The sequence below is a fragment of the Haliaeetus leucocephalus genome, unplaced genomic scaffold, assembly GCF_000737465.1.
Source record: "Haliaeetus leucocephalus isolate CR32 unplaced genomic scaffold, Haliaeetus_leucocephalus-4.0 Scaffold932, whole genome shotgun sequence".
NCBI lineage: Eukaryota > Metazoa > Chordata > Aves > Accipitriformes > Accipitridae > Haliaeetus > Haliaeetus leucocephalus.
Window position 1 is genome coordinate 1,979,613 of NW_010973368.1, and position 17,842 is coordinate 1,997,454.

General features: G+C 38.8%; 1 protein-coding gene across 1 annotated transcript in view; it reads right to left on the reverse strand.

Annotated features, from left to right (window-relative positions):
• Window positions 1-17,842, reverse strand: part of SLC25A21 (solute carrier family 25 (mitochondrial oxoadipate carrier), member 21) — a 262,933-nt gene that overhangs the window by 17,078 nt on the left and 228,013 nt on the right. Inside the window, exons 4-6 of the mRNA XM_010583667.1 lie at window positions 11,180-11,246; window positions 4,721-4,780; window positions 2,331-2,438 (exon numbers count right to left, since the gene is read on the reverse strand). Coding sequence (XP_010581969.1) covers window positions 2,331-2,438; window positions 4,721-4,780; window positions 11,180-11,246 — 235 coding nt within the window. The remainder of the gene's footprint in view (window positions 1-2,330; window positions 2,439-4,720; window positions 4,781-11,179; window positions 11,247-17,842) is intronic.

Here is a 17,842-nt window from a genome sequence, read left to right on the forward strand (position 1 = left end):
GTTGTGTGTGAATATTTGCTTTGGGGGTGTGCAGGAGTCTGGGTGTGGGCGTATGTGTTCATGCTCTTCCTTGTTCCTTTTAAATAAGATATATTTATTATTTCAATACAATAGTCAAAGAAATATGTGAACTGCATTAAATTTCATTGTACAGTATGAAAGCTACACAATGGGATAGGTACATACTTTACTTAAACCTTTTAGAAAAACAGTGCATGGTAATGAAATGAGTGTACCATTGCCTTATGCTGTATAATAAAACATGCACATGCTTCTTCCAACAGGCTTGAGTTTATGTGCTTTAGTGTGGACTCTTCTTTAACATATTCTTAATGAGAACTTGAGATCATGGTAATGAAGTCACTGGAGTTTTCCTGATGTACAGCAAAATGTAAAATTCTAACACCTGTGATTTAACCATCTTTGTGATTTAAGAACTTCAGTCCCTTGGATTTTTTCATTAGGGCAAATAGACACTTTTATTTATATTTTAGGTGTAAACTAGGTTCTTAGTGGAGTCCCAATAGCATTCTTTTACAATTTTATTTTTATGATAATATAGTATTATTTGGATTTTGTGAAAATTTGCATTGAAATTAAAGAGTATTCACCTAAACCAAAACAACTCAGAATGCTTTTGAACAGCTACACTGATTATTGGAGTATTCCGAAGGTCACCAAGGAAGGGATGCTGTAACTAAAGTAAGCAATTGCGTGAAATTTACTAACTAAAACACCCCAGACTTTGTTATAAAGATTGCAATAGGGAAAAAAATTAAAATGTGTGAGGCAAAGGGATATATTGGTCTCTTGCAACTTTACAGGAACCAGTTTGCTCAAAATATAATACTGGTGTATTTACACTCAAACCCAGAGGTTCTGTTAAGATAGGTTAATTGTATGTTCACAACTGTGAGGCAGAAAGATCTATAATTTTTTCATATCACCTTCCTGAGAGAGACATCCTCTCACACATTGCCTTCTCCCACTTTCAGTCTCTCTCCTTCCAGGATCTTAACCTTTTTACACCTGTACTGTATTAGCTTTCTGTTTCAGTGGCTTTGCTGCCCTTGGTTAAAAAATGTCTAGGCTGGAGACTTGAAGCAACCAAACATCTCTTTTGCATGCATTGAGAATCGAACACAAATTTACCAAATGGTTTAAAATTTATTCCGGAAGAGAATACTTCTCTGGATGAGTTACGGAGTAGGTACCAGCTAGTCTATGACATTTGGAAATCGGTGGCAATATTTTGCCAGAGTGTACCTGAGGAGTTTGGCCCAAACAGCTTATGTAAATGGCCAGGTGATAAATCTCTTTACTGTGCATCCCCCCAAAGGGTTCAATTTGTGCAGATGAGTGCTACAAGGCATGCAAGTATTAACTCAGTCAAAACTTAATAGTAGAATATGCAAAAAGCATGCCTCACCAGGGATTCAGCCAACCTTTTCATGCCATGCTTATGTGATTTGGCACTTCTACCATGGTACAGCTGATTTCTCAAAAAATTTTGAAAGAGCTGATTTGACAATTGTTAGTCTTATTCACTGAGGAAAGAAAGAAGGAACTGTGTGACTGCCTGCTTTCACTTTAGCCTGGATCATTTTCTACATTAAAATTAATTTAAGCTGGTGCATTCCTGGGAACACTTGATTTTGATGAATCACTCTTTTCCAGTCTAACCTTTTCCCCCTTTCAGCAGTAGAACCATGGACAAAGGCAGTTTTGCACACCGAGTTCTTTGAATGAAACACTATTTGAATAATAAAACTCTGAAGTGAAACAGTAATTTAAATTATCGGCACGCTTTATTATCTAACTATCCCGGTTTGTGCTTATAAATGTGAAGACTTATAAATAATTTCATCCAAGACTCTGAAATCTACCAGCTACATTTTTAACATAAAATACACCAGCTGGACCCTGGCTAGGGCATGGGGCCACGGTGTTTTACGCTAACCTTCGGTGCTCACTTGAAGCCTCGAGCCTGCTGGGGTAAACGCACTGTGTACAAGGGGCTCAGGTTCGTACTTCTGGATTACAATTCCTCACGGTGCTGGGCTTCTGGCTGCTCTGGAGGGATGAAGGTGCACTTCAGGCACAGAATATTTGCAATGGAGATGCTGACATCACTGACAATACTGTACGCATCTCTGCATATCTGAGGCACCGTTTGTTGAGTCTCTTCTCTCTTTTTCCATTTCTATTAAGCTTATGGGAAAATCATTTGCATCAACCCAATATATTATAGACATTCTGTTCTGAATATGAACTTTGAAGTGCGTTATGCCTAATAAAGCAGGAAAAGAAGAACGGAGCAATTCTCATACCTCTGTGAAGGCATTCCGATTTGTCTGTAAGGTAACCTTTACTACTTCAAAAGGGTTAACCACAACTGCTTCTGTCAATCCAGATCCCAAGCCAGCAACTGCAAATGCCTAGGAAAGTTAAAATTGAAGTTAAAAATTAAGAGGTAAAATTTCCCATACATCCGATTATGAAACTGAATGATACAATGCAAACTGTGAGATTACAGTAATACAGCAGTATTCTATTACTAAACAACTTTAGCCCTTGATTAGATGCTGACAGTTCATGAAGACAATATGACAATAGCCATAAACCACATTCCAAAAAATACAAAATAAAATGTCATAGCACTGTCAATGAATTCTCTTTTCAGCTGGAAGAAAATTTGTAGTACCAATTTATTATGAAAACATGGAAAAACAATGCCCTCATGTTATCTTTGGGTGGAGTATGAACAAAAACACAAATATAATGCAGTTATGCAGCACTGGAAAAAACAAGTATTCATTGCAAAGATGAATTAACTCGATTTACTTAGAAGCTGATGGTGCATTACAGCCATAGATATGGAGATATTCACTGCTTTGCTTTCCATCATGACACAGCATTTAAAAATACCTTAATTTGTTTGTAACAGAAAAATAATAGTGAAATATTTAGGTCAATTGAGAAAATGCAGAGGGGTTAATTTTAGTGATCACTTTACACATTTATTGCCTCCATTTAACATCTCCAAACTTTCTAGGGGCTGAAAAGAGTCCCAGGACCAACATACAATATACTGAGTACATTTGCTGAAATTCAAGGAAACCAATGGTAAGGAAAAAACAATAGTGAGAAGAAACATATTTAAAACAGAGGGATTTGAGCAGGGACTCTTGAGAGCTCAAGAAGGAGAAGAATGGTAAGTTAGAAGGGTAGTGGCAAGCTCCAGCCTTTGCAGAAGACTGTGTTACCAACAAATCTATTTTTCCAACATGAGGTGGGAACGTTACCTGTCCCCTTCATCATCAACCATGAGACTGAAGCCAGCAGGAAGCTGGTGCTAATGTATGCATCTCTCTTTTAACAATAAATATTGTCTTGATATGAGGTCTGTTGAGGCACCTGGAAGCATTCTGCCTAGTTTAGACCAGAATCCCTCTCAGTCTTCTTTTTCCCTCACTACCATGGCTATCTTAGGGGTAGAAATGCCTCTATGGTAACAGTACTGCACCAAAAATGTCAAGGATGTCTGATAGTTGCTGCATCTGCTATATGAATCAGAGCAGCTTTTGGTCAGCTATCGCGTGTTTACAAGTTTCCGGCATATTTTCTTGCCAAAAAAGTGCTGGGATACCATGGAACCTTAAACTCTGTTCTTTCCACTTGCTAGAGAACAAATATCAGCCTCTCTATTTACATCTGAGGATGAGAAGAGCCTGCTGAAAAACAAAAGAAAAAAAAGGAGATACTGTAAACAACTATAGGGTCAGTGGAATAATTAAGGGGAAGAGGAAACTTGCTTTAAACTAGTTAATATGATTCCATGACCATTCACTCACTGCAATGGATGGCAGATGTAAATGGAAGCAATACCGTTTGATAGAGACCTGAAATAACCAAAACCTTTATAGTGTAACCATAAAAATATCAATTGTTTCCTACAGTTGTGATACCATTATCGTGAAAAACAGATATTTACTATTATTTACATTCTTACACCACAGAAGGCACTAATTCTTATAAAAAGTATTTTATTCCAAATGGTACAATAGCAGAATTAAGCTCTATATATGAGAATGCAGACAACACATGCAAGCTACATCTTAGCATGAAAACATTTTTGAGTATATGTACGTCCTGTATTTTGTTTTTAAAACAGTTATGTTCTTGACATGAAATCCTAACTCCACTGATGTATAAGAGAGTTTTGCCATTGATTTCAAAGGAGGTAGCAGTTTCTTGTCAACAGTTTATGTTTCTGCTATAATCTTTAGAATAAGACTGAGGTCTGCATTTTTGTAATAGTTGCACTGTGCCTTGCAGAATAGCACTTTGAGGTTGAGGTATCAAACTAGTCACTATCACATGAATAAATAAATATTGATAATGTTAGACTTTTTTTTGTTACTTTGCAAGAATGAAGAATGACAAGCTGCATACAGACTCTTCCATGGTGACTGTCGCTATCTATGTTAACAAATGTTATGACATTGTAGGGAATTATTTTGAAGACATTTGATATAAAAATGTAGCTATCATTTTGATAAATTCTGTTATCAATGATTTCAAGGGACAAGTCTGTTCTGAAAAACTGTTGGTTGAACTGGCCCCTTTAATTTTGGGCTCCTTCTATGGGAGGAAATGGATGGGAACGCTCAGAATACACATATTAAATTAGAACATGAAGTTCTGTATCCATACATACCAGTCCTGGTGGTAACGATGCATATCCTAGTAGCTTCTTGTACTGTTCAAAGGTGAAAAACTGTAAATAAAAGTTAGACTGAAATTGCGTTGAAAAAAATTATGAGTTACTTATGCAAATGAGTAAAACCAAACTAGAATGGAGCTTCACTACCTCATATAGTAAGTATCTGTGTGCAGTTCTGCAAAATAAACATAAGTCACTTTTGTTTCATACTCTCTGTAGCGGTGTTAGATGTGCAATAGTAGACAACTAGGCTGCAGAACTGATTTTATTAGTGTATCATGCATAATAGCAGCATAAGTGCAATTAAAGTAATGTTTTATGTAAGAGTTTGCTTGCAACACATAGTTCGTGTTTTTAATTTATAAACTTTTCCTCTAGCATTGAACTTTCACATTCTGGTATAAATGTAGTAGCAGATACTATCATTTCTCCCAAGAAATCACCCTCACATCTTTAATATAATATACTGCAATCACTTTCACATTTCACAGATACGAGTCCACTTCTCATCAGAGATGTAATTGCAGATTTTGAAGATGGAAAGTCTGTAGATTTTTCTAATATTTTACTGTCAACAGACACATTTCTTTTAGTTTTTGCTCTTTACAAATAAATCTTTCACCCAATTGTCTGCTTTCAGTCAGTGGTGCTCAGAAATTCTGAGCATCTGCAATTCCTTAGAGGGTAAGTTTTGAAAGCTGTACTCTTGGGTGGTTGAACTTCAAGAAAGAAATGAGAAGCTCAGTTTCATGTGCACCAACATGGAGAAAGGCAACCATTCGTAAATGGCTTGCTTTGCAACCTAACACTTCTTGCCATCCAAATCCATTAATTTTCAGAATACCTTTTGTGAAATCTAAAAATCAAAGCAGAATAAATGAATGGATTTGTTCTTCTAAGAAGAGTGTTGAGAATAACCCTGACCTGAAGTCAGTAAGAAGCTTCCCATTGACACAGGCAGAGAGAATTTCACTGCCTATTTCCTTGTCTGTGGACACAAAGCCTAAGATGCATCAGTCAAGGTATACTCTAAAGAAAGGGTATTTGTGACATTTTACCAAATCATTGGTAAGATGCCCTCTGAAATACAGCACACAATCCCAGCCACCTTTGTTGAAAAAAGGTGAACTCAGACTACAGCATGTTCAAAACAGGGTTACCAGGACCGTAAGGAGAGCTTAAAAAGATTTCTTTAAGAATGAAGACTGAAGGAGAGTAAATGCTTGCCTTGTTTAGTCTAGCAAAAGAGAGGCTGCAAGAGAATGAAAAACAAGGAAAGGAAAGAAACTACTCATAAATAGAATGTGGCTTGAGATCTGATGAAGCTTTCTTACAATCAAAGGAACAGGGTCCGGAATAGCCTTCCAACAAGAATAATGGGGGAAAAATCTTAATAACTTGTAAGGGAGAGTTTGATAAGTTTATGAGGGAGATTATAGAACAGCAGGGGACTAGACTTGCTGACCTAAGAGATCCTTTTTAGTCCAGTGTTTCTGTGTACAGCAAATCTCCCCAAACCCCATATTGTTTCAAATTCATATTCTGCAAATATGTTGCTGAAGCCACATAAGACAGTTCTGAGGGCAGTGAAAATGATCTTCTAGCATGAGGAATGAGGACAGCAGAAAATCTTGTGGGTTAGAAAGAGTAGATATCTGAATTCCAGGTAAAACCAAAGATATTGGAGGTGTTACTCCATATAATTTTCACACATGGAACAATACAAGGCCTGTAACTACAGCTCACTGTTTGTGAGTCCTGTAATCTGTCCAAGAAGTATTCACGACTTTGCATCCAAAAAGAAAGTGGCTTTTACACAGCACGTCTAGTATTATGGGACTGAACAACAAAAACCCGTTCACAGCTTCACCAAGACTGCATCAACACACGTGGTTGTCTACTAGAGCAAGAGCTGTCACGTCCCTGTATAGCAAAAGTAAATAACTAGAACCTCTGACTTTCCTGGCTACTTTCCAAAGTTGACCTGTAACACTTAATTAGTTTAGAGCAAGCTGATTCAAATGAAGGTGGGATCCTCTGAAAGTCTGGGCATTTCTATCCCACACATGAGGCTGTGATCCTTCTGCATAGCACTTGCCCATGCATGTGACAATCAAACTGTTTCACCACGAGAGGAAGGCAATGGGAAATGAGGTCAATGGAGATGTGGGGATTGTTAAGAAACATAAGGGAATAGAGTTTTTCAGACAAAACAGAAAGACTGGGTGACCTGTGCTGGGTCTCAGCCAAAGAAGACAAGCTCAGTCCCTCAGGGCTTAGTTACCACAGACCTATCAGAACAAACCAGCTTTTCCACAAACCACGTGTACAGGAACATGAGTAATAAGCACCACATTGTCATTTTAACGTCTTTAGAACCCTGTCCTATGGCAAAGTCAATAACATTTTTCAATCAAGACCTGCTTCAAATGAAAAGTCACTGGAATCACACCAAAACCATCAGAGAACTGGGTGTTAATGTGTTAATAATGCCACCACATTTAAAGCAGGAGGGAATATGTATACGTAACGCAAAATTAGGGTGTTAAATTCTGAAAACTGAAAGACTGATACTCTGGCCAGTGGGTAGATACTTTTTTTAATCCTCAGTAGGGATTATTATCTCATTTTGCAGAAAGGTCCTAGAATCACGGCCCAGATTTTAACTGTCCTCCAAATAGTGTACAGATTGAATGCTAATCTTGCAAACATCCTGCAAATATGTTTAAAATTGTTGTACTGGACTTGCCAATAGTCAGGAAAGATAGAAGTGTTACTTAGACTGTAGGCCTATCTTTTTGGATAGCTGAAGATATTTTATAGGTAAAAGGAAGTCTCTGAGAAAGTGTCAATTGTGGTTGGGTGAGTTACTTCACTGAACTAAATTAACTTCTTATTGTGATAAAGTTTGCTTTATTCTCTCTCCAGCATCTTTCTACTCATTGTTACCCTCCTAACCTTTAATGGAATTTCTGGTATTCCTTAATGTTTTCCATAGTGTTACAGATCTGTAAAATGGTTGTAATAAAGGCAGAAATACATTACCTAGCAATTTTTTGGTCTTAAAAATGTTACCTTAAAAATCAATAGCTTCCTAGAGTCATAAATAAAATAACTACTTAATAGTAACTATGCTTTAGATAATTTTTAAAGAAAACAAATCAATAGCAATAAAACTCAATATAAATGTTGCTGGGTGTACTAGCGTGGCCAGTATACATACAATTTTGCCAAAAAGTATCTAGCTATATCATATGGATTTATATCATGTACATCCACCCAAAATGTTTTTAAAAACACAGCATAATTTGTCTTTTTCTCTACAGTTGTATTAAGTTAATAGCTTTGTGCAAAAAGAAATCTCAGAATAAATGTATTTAAAACATGCTTTTGTGTATATAATAACCAATATTGTCCATCTGGCAAAGATACACTTTAATTCAAGTTACACAGAAAATAGCCAAAGTACTTACCAGATGTCTCAATAACTCTAAGGTAAAAATATATGCTTGAAACAAGATGTCTGGGAACACATGAACAATATAAATTTGCCCCAAAAGTTCATCTGTTAACCATTGTATTGGCATCATCACTTCTTTCCTCCAATCTAACATAAAGTTATAAACTTTGACTTTTCATCTTCCAGAAATACCAGCTTTCTTTTTAGAAGGGAAATAAAGAGAGAGAAAAAAAGAAATAGCAAGACAGACATGAGAATGTAGTTGACTAAAAGTGAAGCTGTATCTTCAACACTTAGCTGAATAACTGGGGCTAAATAACTTCATTTTAGCAGCTTTATTTTTATTTGCAAATATCCACAACAGATAAATACAAAATTTCAGTAGCACAAGTACATTTCTTCTTAGTACAAAATCTCCCTTGTCCATTCCCTATACACTTTTATGAGATATAAAAGACACTATAACTAGAACTTTTCAAAAAAGTTCATTACAAACACAAACCAAGGCTGCTGGAACCTAGAAATTGCCTCTCTGCCTTTTGTGCTTTCTCAAGTCTCAAAACCATAGGCATGGGCATAGTCTTCCTCTAAATCTCACTACTCACTTTGGCAGTGGACAAGGGACACCTTGGGGCCTGTTAAAATGAGGAAAACTATTAGAAGAATAAAAGGTGGAGAGTGAGCCAAAGGAAGCAGTAACTTTTCCATTGGGGTCATATCCAAATAAGGTTAGTGGAAATTTGAGACAAGCTGGATTCTCTTCAGGTCAAAACATGGGTACAAATTTCACTTTTGATGTCAGAAATTGTGTTGGCATATAACATCTCCTATTGAATTGCTTCAGTGTTCAGGTTCTTACAAGGACATTACTGTCCTGCCCTATTCCATCACTGAATTCTTCTAATGTAGAATATAGCTGATGTCTCAAGGTAACTTAAAGTTCTCCTGGTGTCCTAGGAACAGCATAAAATTTAAAGGAATAGTGTAAAGAGTTAAAGAATTCCATGATTTAATTAAAAAACATTTAGCATTTAAACCTGATTCTCATGGTTGCAGAAACACTACTGAGCCCTCACATAAATGCCCAAGAATGAGGTAGAAAGCGTCCCACTAAGGAAGCACCAGTAAGACATTTAAGGATCTGTGAGCTCATGATGTACAACAAGAGGCTAAGAGAACTGAGTCTGCTTAGCCTGGAGACGAGAAGGCTAAGGGGATATAATTCCTGTCTTCCACCATGTAAAGGTTATACAGAACACAAAGTCAGACTTTCTCAGAGCACAGAAGCACAAGAGCCAATAGGCAAAAGTTGCAACAAGGGAATTTGGATTGGATATAAGGCAAAATTCTTCACAGTGAAAGCAAATAAGCACTGGCGCAGGAGCACAGAGGGGCTGCAGTCTCCATACTTCAAGATTTTCAGAACCGGACTAGACAAGGTGTCCGAGCAACCAGATCTAACCATGAAGTCAGCCCTGCTTCGAGCAGAAGGCTCACCAGATGACCTCCAGAGATCCCTCCCAACTTAAATCTATGATTCTATAATTGTATTGAATATCATGGGGTTTAAGCCAATTTAATAAATTTGAGTAAGAGAAAGTGACTCAAGATTTTCGAATGACTCAGGATGGTAGGAAAGAAATCAAACCTGGGTTTGTATTTTAACTAAATATATGCCGGAATCTAAAAAGCATGATCAGATTGACTTTGACCTGTTTCAAATGAAATGAAATGGAGAGGCAGAGGAAACATCACAGTCTGAAGAAAACGGGTTACTACAGATCTTCTAAATATCATCTATCTATTCTTCACTGCCACTTTGCTATTAAATTGAACTTTAGTTTTCTTAGTTGTATTAAATAATTTTGAGATAGGTGACATATGTCATTTGCATCTAAAATGCCAATGCAAACAAGAAGATGACATTACCAGAACTCCTTTAGGATTCTGTTACAAGGTCACATCCTGTCACTTTATACAAATATTATTCCTCTGTAAAGGAATTGGAATGTGAGTGATTAATTGCAGACTAAGGACCAGAATCATATGCAGCCTTTTTAGAAAGAAACAAAAAAAGAAAAAAAGGAAAGTCAAGACATTCTGTATAATAACTGCTTTTAGACACATTTGGTGCAACTACAGGAAACTTCAAAGTTCTGAAGTAAAAGACAAAGAAACATCTGCTTGTAACACAATGGATGCTTTGATAGATTTAGAACTTTAAGATGAGGTGCTTAATTACTGGGTTTTAATTAAAAAGGTTGCATGACTTAACTGAAAAAAATTGATGTATTGATGTATTTTGCTGAGGAATGTTACTAAAATAATGCTCCACAAATCAGCATAAAGGATAATAAAAGAAAATTAGATCAACACTGCACAACAGGTACACTTTGAAAGGCTAGCATCTATTTCAACTGTAAGAGAGCTGGAGTAAAATGTTCTTTGCATGATGAAGAGTTGCACCCATTACCATGTTCAATCTGTAAAAAAATGAAAGTATGGAGGAGAGTGCTCTTTGGAGTACAAGGAAACTCTGGGCAGCACTTCAAACCTACAGATATACTGCTTCAAGTTACTGAGTAAGTACTTATTAGGAGTGTCTTCTTTAATGGCTTCTTGTGTTAATTTATTAAGCTATGATTAGTTGTTTTGCAAGTAAAACAAAATGTCTAAACCAGAGGTAATTATGAGGCTAAAATATAATATTTATATAATTTTGATTATATAAACTAATTGTAATTTGTTTTTCAATAACATTATATATACAGGTCAAAAATAGCCTAGCATTTAAGAGCCTTATCCTACATTTCTTAATCAAGCAGTTTTTATTGTGTTATCAACAGGAAAGTTTCCTCCTAATAGACATCAGAGGATTAATATGATAAATAAGTTTAAGATTCTAATGTCAATCAGCTGGGGAGAAATAAAATGTTTTACAGCTGCCACTGTCCCTACTCATATTTTTAAAAGAGGAACTATGGGGTTTTTACCTTCACCGCCCTTTTGGGTGTCTCAGCCAAGATGGGAGGATATATTCCTTTGTAGAAGCCAAGCAATCTATTGAAGAAAAAAAAAAATTATTTTTGTATGGATAAACAACATATCATTACCATACCGCCAATTTGATTTTCACTTTTGAGTAAAGCAACTAACCTTTCAGCATTTCCAAGCATACAGACAAATAATGATACTCTCTGCTTACTTGCTAAATAACTAATGTGCTACCAATTCTGTCATGTGCTGGTGAGATGATATAAAAAAGCCAGCAATGAATAAGTAAAACTTCAATCCATTTTTTCTGAGTAGACAAGAAATTGTATTTAAAGGAGGAGGAACAGTTTTGGCAATGAAGAGGAAGTATTATTTCATTGTTTTAATTTTCTTGACACAGCAATGATCAACATTAAAAACTGAAGTCACAAAATACAGATTTGGAAAAAACTGTGACTTCAGCAAGTTGCATACAAAAAACCTGCACGCTTATCTTCAGATGCTAAGTTAAGACATCTTTTAAAGTTTAGTTTTAAATATGCCTCAAAATAGATGAAGTATTTTTTTTGACAACTCAGTTTTAAGACAAGTTAGCTATTCTTGGAGCCATAACAGAATGTATATATTTCATCTTGGAAAAAACATTTTGGCAATATCTTGCCACTGTACTCCTTCAGGTCTTTGCCCCTCTCTTGCCTGGCTCCATAAACACCTCAGGAGTTTACAATAGCTGCTGACTTTTGGAGCTGGCCTGAAGCCAAAGATCCCCTTGTTGCTATGCTTTGCTTTGCATCATCTACATTTTATATACAGCCTGCTACAACCACACATGGCATTTGCAGGCAGCCTGAGCTCTGCTTAGAAGGCCAATGTAGATGCATAACGCTGGGTCTTGGGAATGCTTTGAATGACAAGTAGTTCTCAAAATCCCCAGGTGAGGTAAAAGTAGACATAGTTCTTGTCTGCTAGGTCTCCACATTAACCTAGATAGTACATGGGGAGAGTTCAGAAAGGCATCTAATGCAATCAGCAAGAAGCTACCTGGCCAGCCAACACAGGTATATCTTACAACTTATCCATCTTCAGAGTTTACACACTTCATTCAGGACTGTAAGAGGATTCTGTCTACAGAAGAAATCACTTCTTAAAGCAAAGCATTTGTGTCTTTTTAAAATGTTGAAAGGTGGTTATGTTGAAAGGTGGTGATTAACCTTTCTAAACCAGCCTATTACTGGAAATACATTTGCAGGGTGTAGAAGAGTCATCACATCAACAGGTTCTCCTATAGTTATCCTGTGCATGTCAAAGGAAAACAATTAAATTCATATTCCCCATGTGAATGTAAAATACCACAAATGCTATACCATTTTTTCCACCCCTCTTCTAATGCTTCTCTGGAGTTCTCTTCGTAAGATGCTCCAATATAAATTAAATAAATTAGGCTTTGTAAGATGCTCCAGAGTGGGGTATTGCTTATCCTTCCTCTGAAGTAAACAAGTTATGAATTCCAGTCCATGATAAAAGAAAACTTTGAGCATTTTATACAACGATGTTTTCATGACAAAACACTGAAAGTCCTTGGGTAGGAGATTTCAGGGATTCAGATGAGTCGTCAGATGTTTGAATTTCCCCAAAGTTTCATTTTCCAAACATAAATATATACACATACATACATATATCTATATCTATCCACATTGATATGGATATAACTATAGATATCTATAGATATGGATATAACTATATAGATATACTGGATCCAGTTTTAGTCTTTAACAGGTCATACATATTCAGAGTATATTCTTGCTGATTCAGCAAGCTATTGAAATGTTGAACATTAAGCATGTGATTCATACAGTTTAATGTGAGTTCAAACTGAAACGGAGGTCCAAGTAGGATCAGCTGCAAGAACATAGATCCCTATAAACACTTTCTTCCTTTCAGCTCAATCTAAAACACTGTAAGTGTATCTACAATAAGCATCCTGTTTGGAATTTCTAGTACTCCAGCATGATTGGAATTGCAAAATGAAAAGTGCTCCACTGCTCTACTCACAGGTGTAGCTCTGACTACAAAAAAGTGAGACCCAAACTTGGTCCAGATTTTCTCATTAATAAGAGATGCATAAGCAGAGAAATATGCAGTGTAAAGCAACAATTCAATTCTAAAAACATACAGCAGCATTAACTAGTGTTGCACAGCAGTACACGTTGCCTTCCCAGGTTGCCTTCTTGTATACTCAAACATATGCAGCTATTGAATATATAAACCTTGTAACATTCCCATGGTCTCTGAGGATCTCAGGGAAAACTCTTCAGAGAGAATGTGGAAGGGAAGGATATACCAGGAATTTGAGCAACAGAGCTGCCATGTCAGCAATCTTGTGAGGCACATAATAACTTCTGAAGAGTAATCCTCCATTCTATCACAGCTTGGTGTTGAAATACCAGCAATTCAGATGATTAGCAGACCAGGCAGTGGATTGTTTGAAAATTCTAGAGAAATAGGAACTGAAAATATGAAAAGCAATTATCTATTGCTCCTGAATCACAGAAAGGTTGAGGATGGAAGGGACCTCTGGAGATCATCTGGTCCAAACCCCTGCTCAAGCAGGGCCACCTACAGCCAGTTGCCCAGGACCACTTCCAGACAGCTTCTGAATATCACCGAGGATGGAGACTCCACAACCCCCCTGGGCAACCTGTGCAAGTGCTCAGTCACCCTCACAGTAAAAAAGTGTTTCCTGATGTTCACACGGACCCTCTTGTGTTTCAGCTTGTGCCTGGTCCTGTCACTGGGCACCACTGAAAAGAGACTGGCTCCATCCTCTTTGCACCCTTCCTTTAGGCATTTGTGCACATTGATGAGATCCCCCCTGAGCCTTCTCTCCTCCAGGCAGAGCAGTCTCAGCTCTCTCAGCCTTTCCTCATGTGAAAGATGCTCCAGTCCCTTCACCATCTTGCTGGCCCTTCACTGGAATCTGGCAGTATGTCCATGTCTCTCTTGTACTTGGGAGCCCAGAACTGGACCCAGCACTCTAGGTGCAGCCTCACCGGTGCTGAGTAGAGGGGAAAGATCCCTGTCCTTGACCTGCTGGCAACACTCCTCCTAATGCAGCCCAGGACACCGGTAGCCATTTTGGTTGCAGGGCACATTGCTGACTTACGTTCAACTTAGTGTCAGTGAGGACCCCCGGTCCTTTTCTGCAAATCTGCTTTCCAGCTGGCTGGCTCCCAGGTGCACGGGGTTGTTCCTCCCCAGGTGCAGGACTTTACACTTCCCCTTGTTGAACTTCATGAGGTTCCCGTCAGACCATTTCTCTAGTGTGTCAAAGTCCATCTGAATGGCAGTACAACCCTCTGGTACATCAGCCACTCCTCCCAGTCTTGTATCATCAGCAAACTTGCTGAGGGTACACTCTGCCCCATCATTCAGATCATTAATGAAGGTGTTGAACAGAGTTGGATCCAGTATTGACTGCTGGGGTACACTGCTAGTTACTGGCCTCCAGCTAGGCTTCATACCACTGATCAGCACCCTCTGGGCCTGGCCATTTAGCCAGTTTTCAATCCACTTCACTGTTTGTTCATCCAGTCCATACTTCAATAGCTTCTCTATGACGATCTTATGGGAGACAGTGTCAAAAGCTTTACTGAAGTCTAAGTAGGCAATGTCCACTGCTTTCCCCACATACCAAGCCAGTCATTTCATCATAGAAGGTTATCAGGTTGGTCAAACACGACTTCCCCTTTGTGAATCTATGCTGATGGCTCCCAGTTGTTGCCTTGTCCTTCGTGTGCCTGGAAACGGTTTCCAGGATTAGTTGCTTCATCACCTTCCCAGGGATCAAGGTGAGGCTGACCAGCCTGTAGTTCTCTGGATCCTCCTCCTCACCCTTTTTGAAGATAGGAGTGACATTTGCTTTCCTCCAGGCCCCAGGCACCTCTCCTAGTTGCCATGATCATTTAAAGATCATTGAGAGTGGCCTTGCAACAATATCAGCTAGCTCCCTCAGCTCTTGTGGGTGCATCCCATCAGGGCTCACGGACTTATGTATGTCAGGTTTGCTTAAGTATTCTCTAACCTGACCCTCTTCCACCACGGGTAAGTCTTCCTTATGCCAGACCTTCCCCCTCTCTCCAGAGCTTTAGATTTCTGAAGGCTGGTCTTGCTACTAAAAACTGAGGCAAAGGCGGCATTCAGTATTTCAGCGTTTTCCATGTCCTGTGTCACCAGGGCCTTTGCTCCATTCAGCAGCAGTGTGACATTTTTCCTAGTCTTCCTTTTACCACCTAGATACTTACAGAAGCACTTCTTGTTGTCCTGGACATCCCTCACCAAATTCAACTCCAGGTGGGCTTTGGCTTTCCTAACCATGTCTCTGCATGCTCAGACTGTCTCTATACTCCTCCCACATTACCTGTTCCTGCTTCCACCATCTGTACACTCCCTTTTTATGTTTGAGTTTTGCCAGGAGCTCCTTGCTCAACCACACAGGCCTTTTGGCATTTTTGCCTGACTTCCTGCATGGTGGGATGGACTTCTCTTGAGCGGAGGTGATCCTTGAATACTATGCAGGTTTCCTGGATTCCTGTTCCCTCCAGAGACTTATACCATGTGACTTGTCCACTGAAGAGGCCACAGTCTGTTCTGAAGTCCACGGTTGTGATCTTGCTTTTCGCCCTGCTCCCTCTTTGCAGGATCCTGAACTCTACCATCTCATGGTCACAACAGCCAAGGCTCTCTTCAACCTTCACATCCCCAATGAGGCCTTCCTCATTCGTGAGTATGAGGTCCAGCAAAGCACCTCTCCTCATTGGTTCCTCTTTCATTTGTGTCAAGAATTTATCATTAATACTCTCCAATAGCCTCCTGGATTGCTTATGCCCTGCTATGATGTCCCTCCAGGAGGTATCAAGGTGGTTGAAGTCCCCATGAGGATCAGGGTCAGCAAATGCGAGGCTGCTTCTACCTGTCTGTAGAGGGCCTCATCCGCTTGTTCTTCCTGGTCAGGCAGCCCATAGTAGACAGGCACTACAAAGTCACCAGTATTGGTCTGCTCTTTAATCCTTACCCATAAGCTCTCATCATTCACCCTCGGGCAGAGCTCCATGCACTCCAGCTGCTCTCTCCCATAAAGGGCACCCCCTCCTTGTCTTCCTGGCTTGTCCTTCCTAAAGAGTCTGTATCCCTCCGTTGCAGCACTCCAGTCATGCAAGCCGCCCAGTGCATCTCTGGGATCCCAACAAGATCTTACACCTGCAGCTGCACACAGATCTCTAATTCCTTGTGTTTACTTTGCATGCTGCCTGCCTTAGCGTGCAGGCACTTCAGAGAGACTTTCTCACTTACACACAAAAGCTTGAGGTGATGCCACTTAAGCCCTGTTTTGTTCACCTTGTGTTCCTGGTCACATCACCCCAGGCACTTTGCTTGTCACCCTGTCCATTGCTCCCTCAGAGCTGCGGTAACTCTCTCCCTCCCTTGTGGTTCCTGGTTTAAAGCCCTCTTTACCAGGTCAGCCACCCTGCGGCAAAGATACCTGTGCAAAGTTATCGGTGTGCATGTCATGCCAAGCTGATCTGCTTATTGCAGCTGTAAGGTCAACACTGAAGATTTTCTGCTGGAGGAATCTCTACTGTGAACCAAGAGGATCTGCAGAGCTCATATTCATGGCTCTATGAATCCCTAAAATTTTAAGGGATCTGTAGCTGGGTTTCACTGCTTTACTCCTCCTTTCCTCTGTGGAGGCAAATCTCACCATGAAAAACAGACAGGAAGGAGTTAATGTCTATTCCTATGGAACACATTAAGTTTAGAAATCTAAAAACACATGAAAACTTTGAGGATATACATCCATATATGCAATATGTAATTCAGTAAACATGGTAAGAACTAGCTCAGTATTTAATTATGAACTGTGGTTTAGGTTTTTTTTTCTTCCTCATTTGAAATAGAAACAGAAGAAAGGTTAGCAAGCACAGCCAGTAAGATGAAAGGAATAAAGGAAAGGAGGAAGTAGAAGACAACCCCATCCCATCACTGCCTATTGTCAACTGACTAATTTTTTGCATAAAGCGTAGTCTCTTATAGAACCTTCTGTGCCTGAGGTGGAGGACAAGCAGCTGCCCCCAACTTTTCCAAATAATGCTTTATAAATTGTGCCCATTAAAGATACAATTTTTTTAAGTCTTCGCAGAATGAGCTATTTACTTAATTTTTAAAAACTAGCATGATAGTAATAAAAACTTGAATGTTTGTCAGTCAGAAAGTACATACACACACAACGATCTTATACTTCTCTTTTCCTTGGTCAATAACATTGAGTTGGCCTACTTGCACATGATGTATAAAATTTTTCAAAGTCAGCTAATGAATGGTGATGACATTTCACATTTGAAAGACTATCACTTGGATTCAGGCCTTCTTTCAGAAAACTGGTGTTCAGAAAAATTATGGAACAGCAGCAGCAATCACTGCAGTGTGTGATAGAAGAGAGAGGACGTGACATCATATCCCTAGCTAGAGACACTGGAAAGAACAAGTAAACCTCTAACAGAAACACAGCTACATCTTATTTTGTTTCAGCATTAAGAGTCTAAATGAACATCACCATTCAATTGTATTCTGGGCAACAGCCCAAACTCATCTTTGCAGCAGTTGAT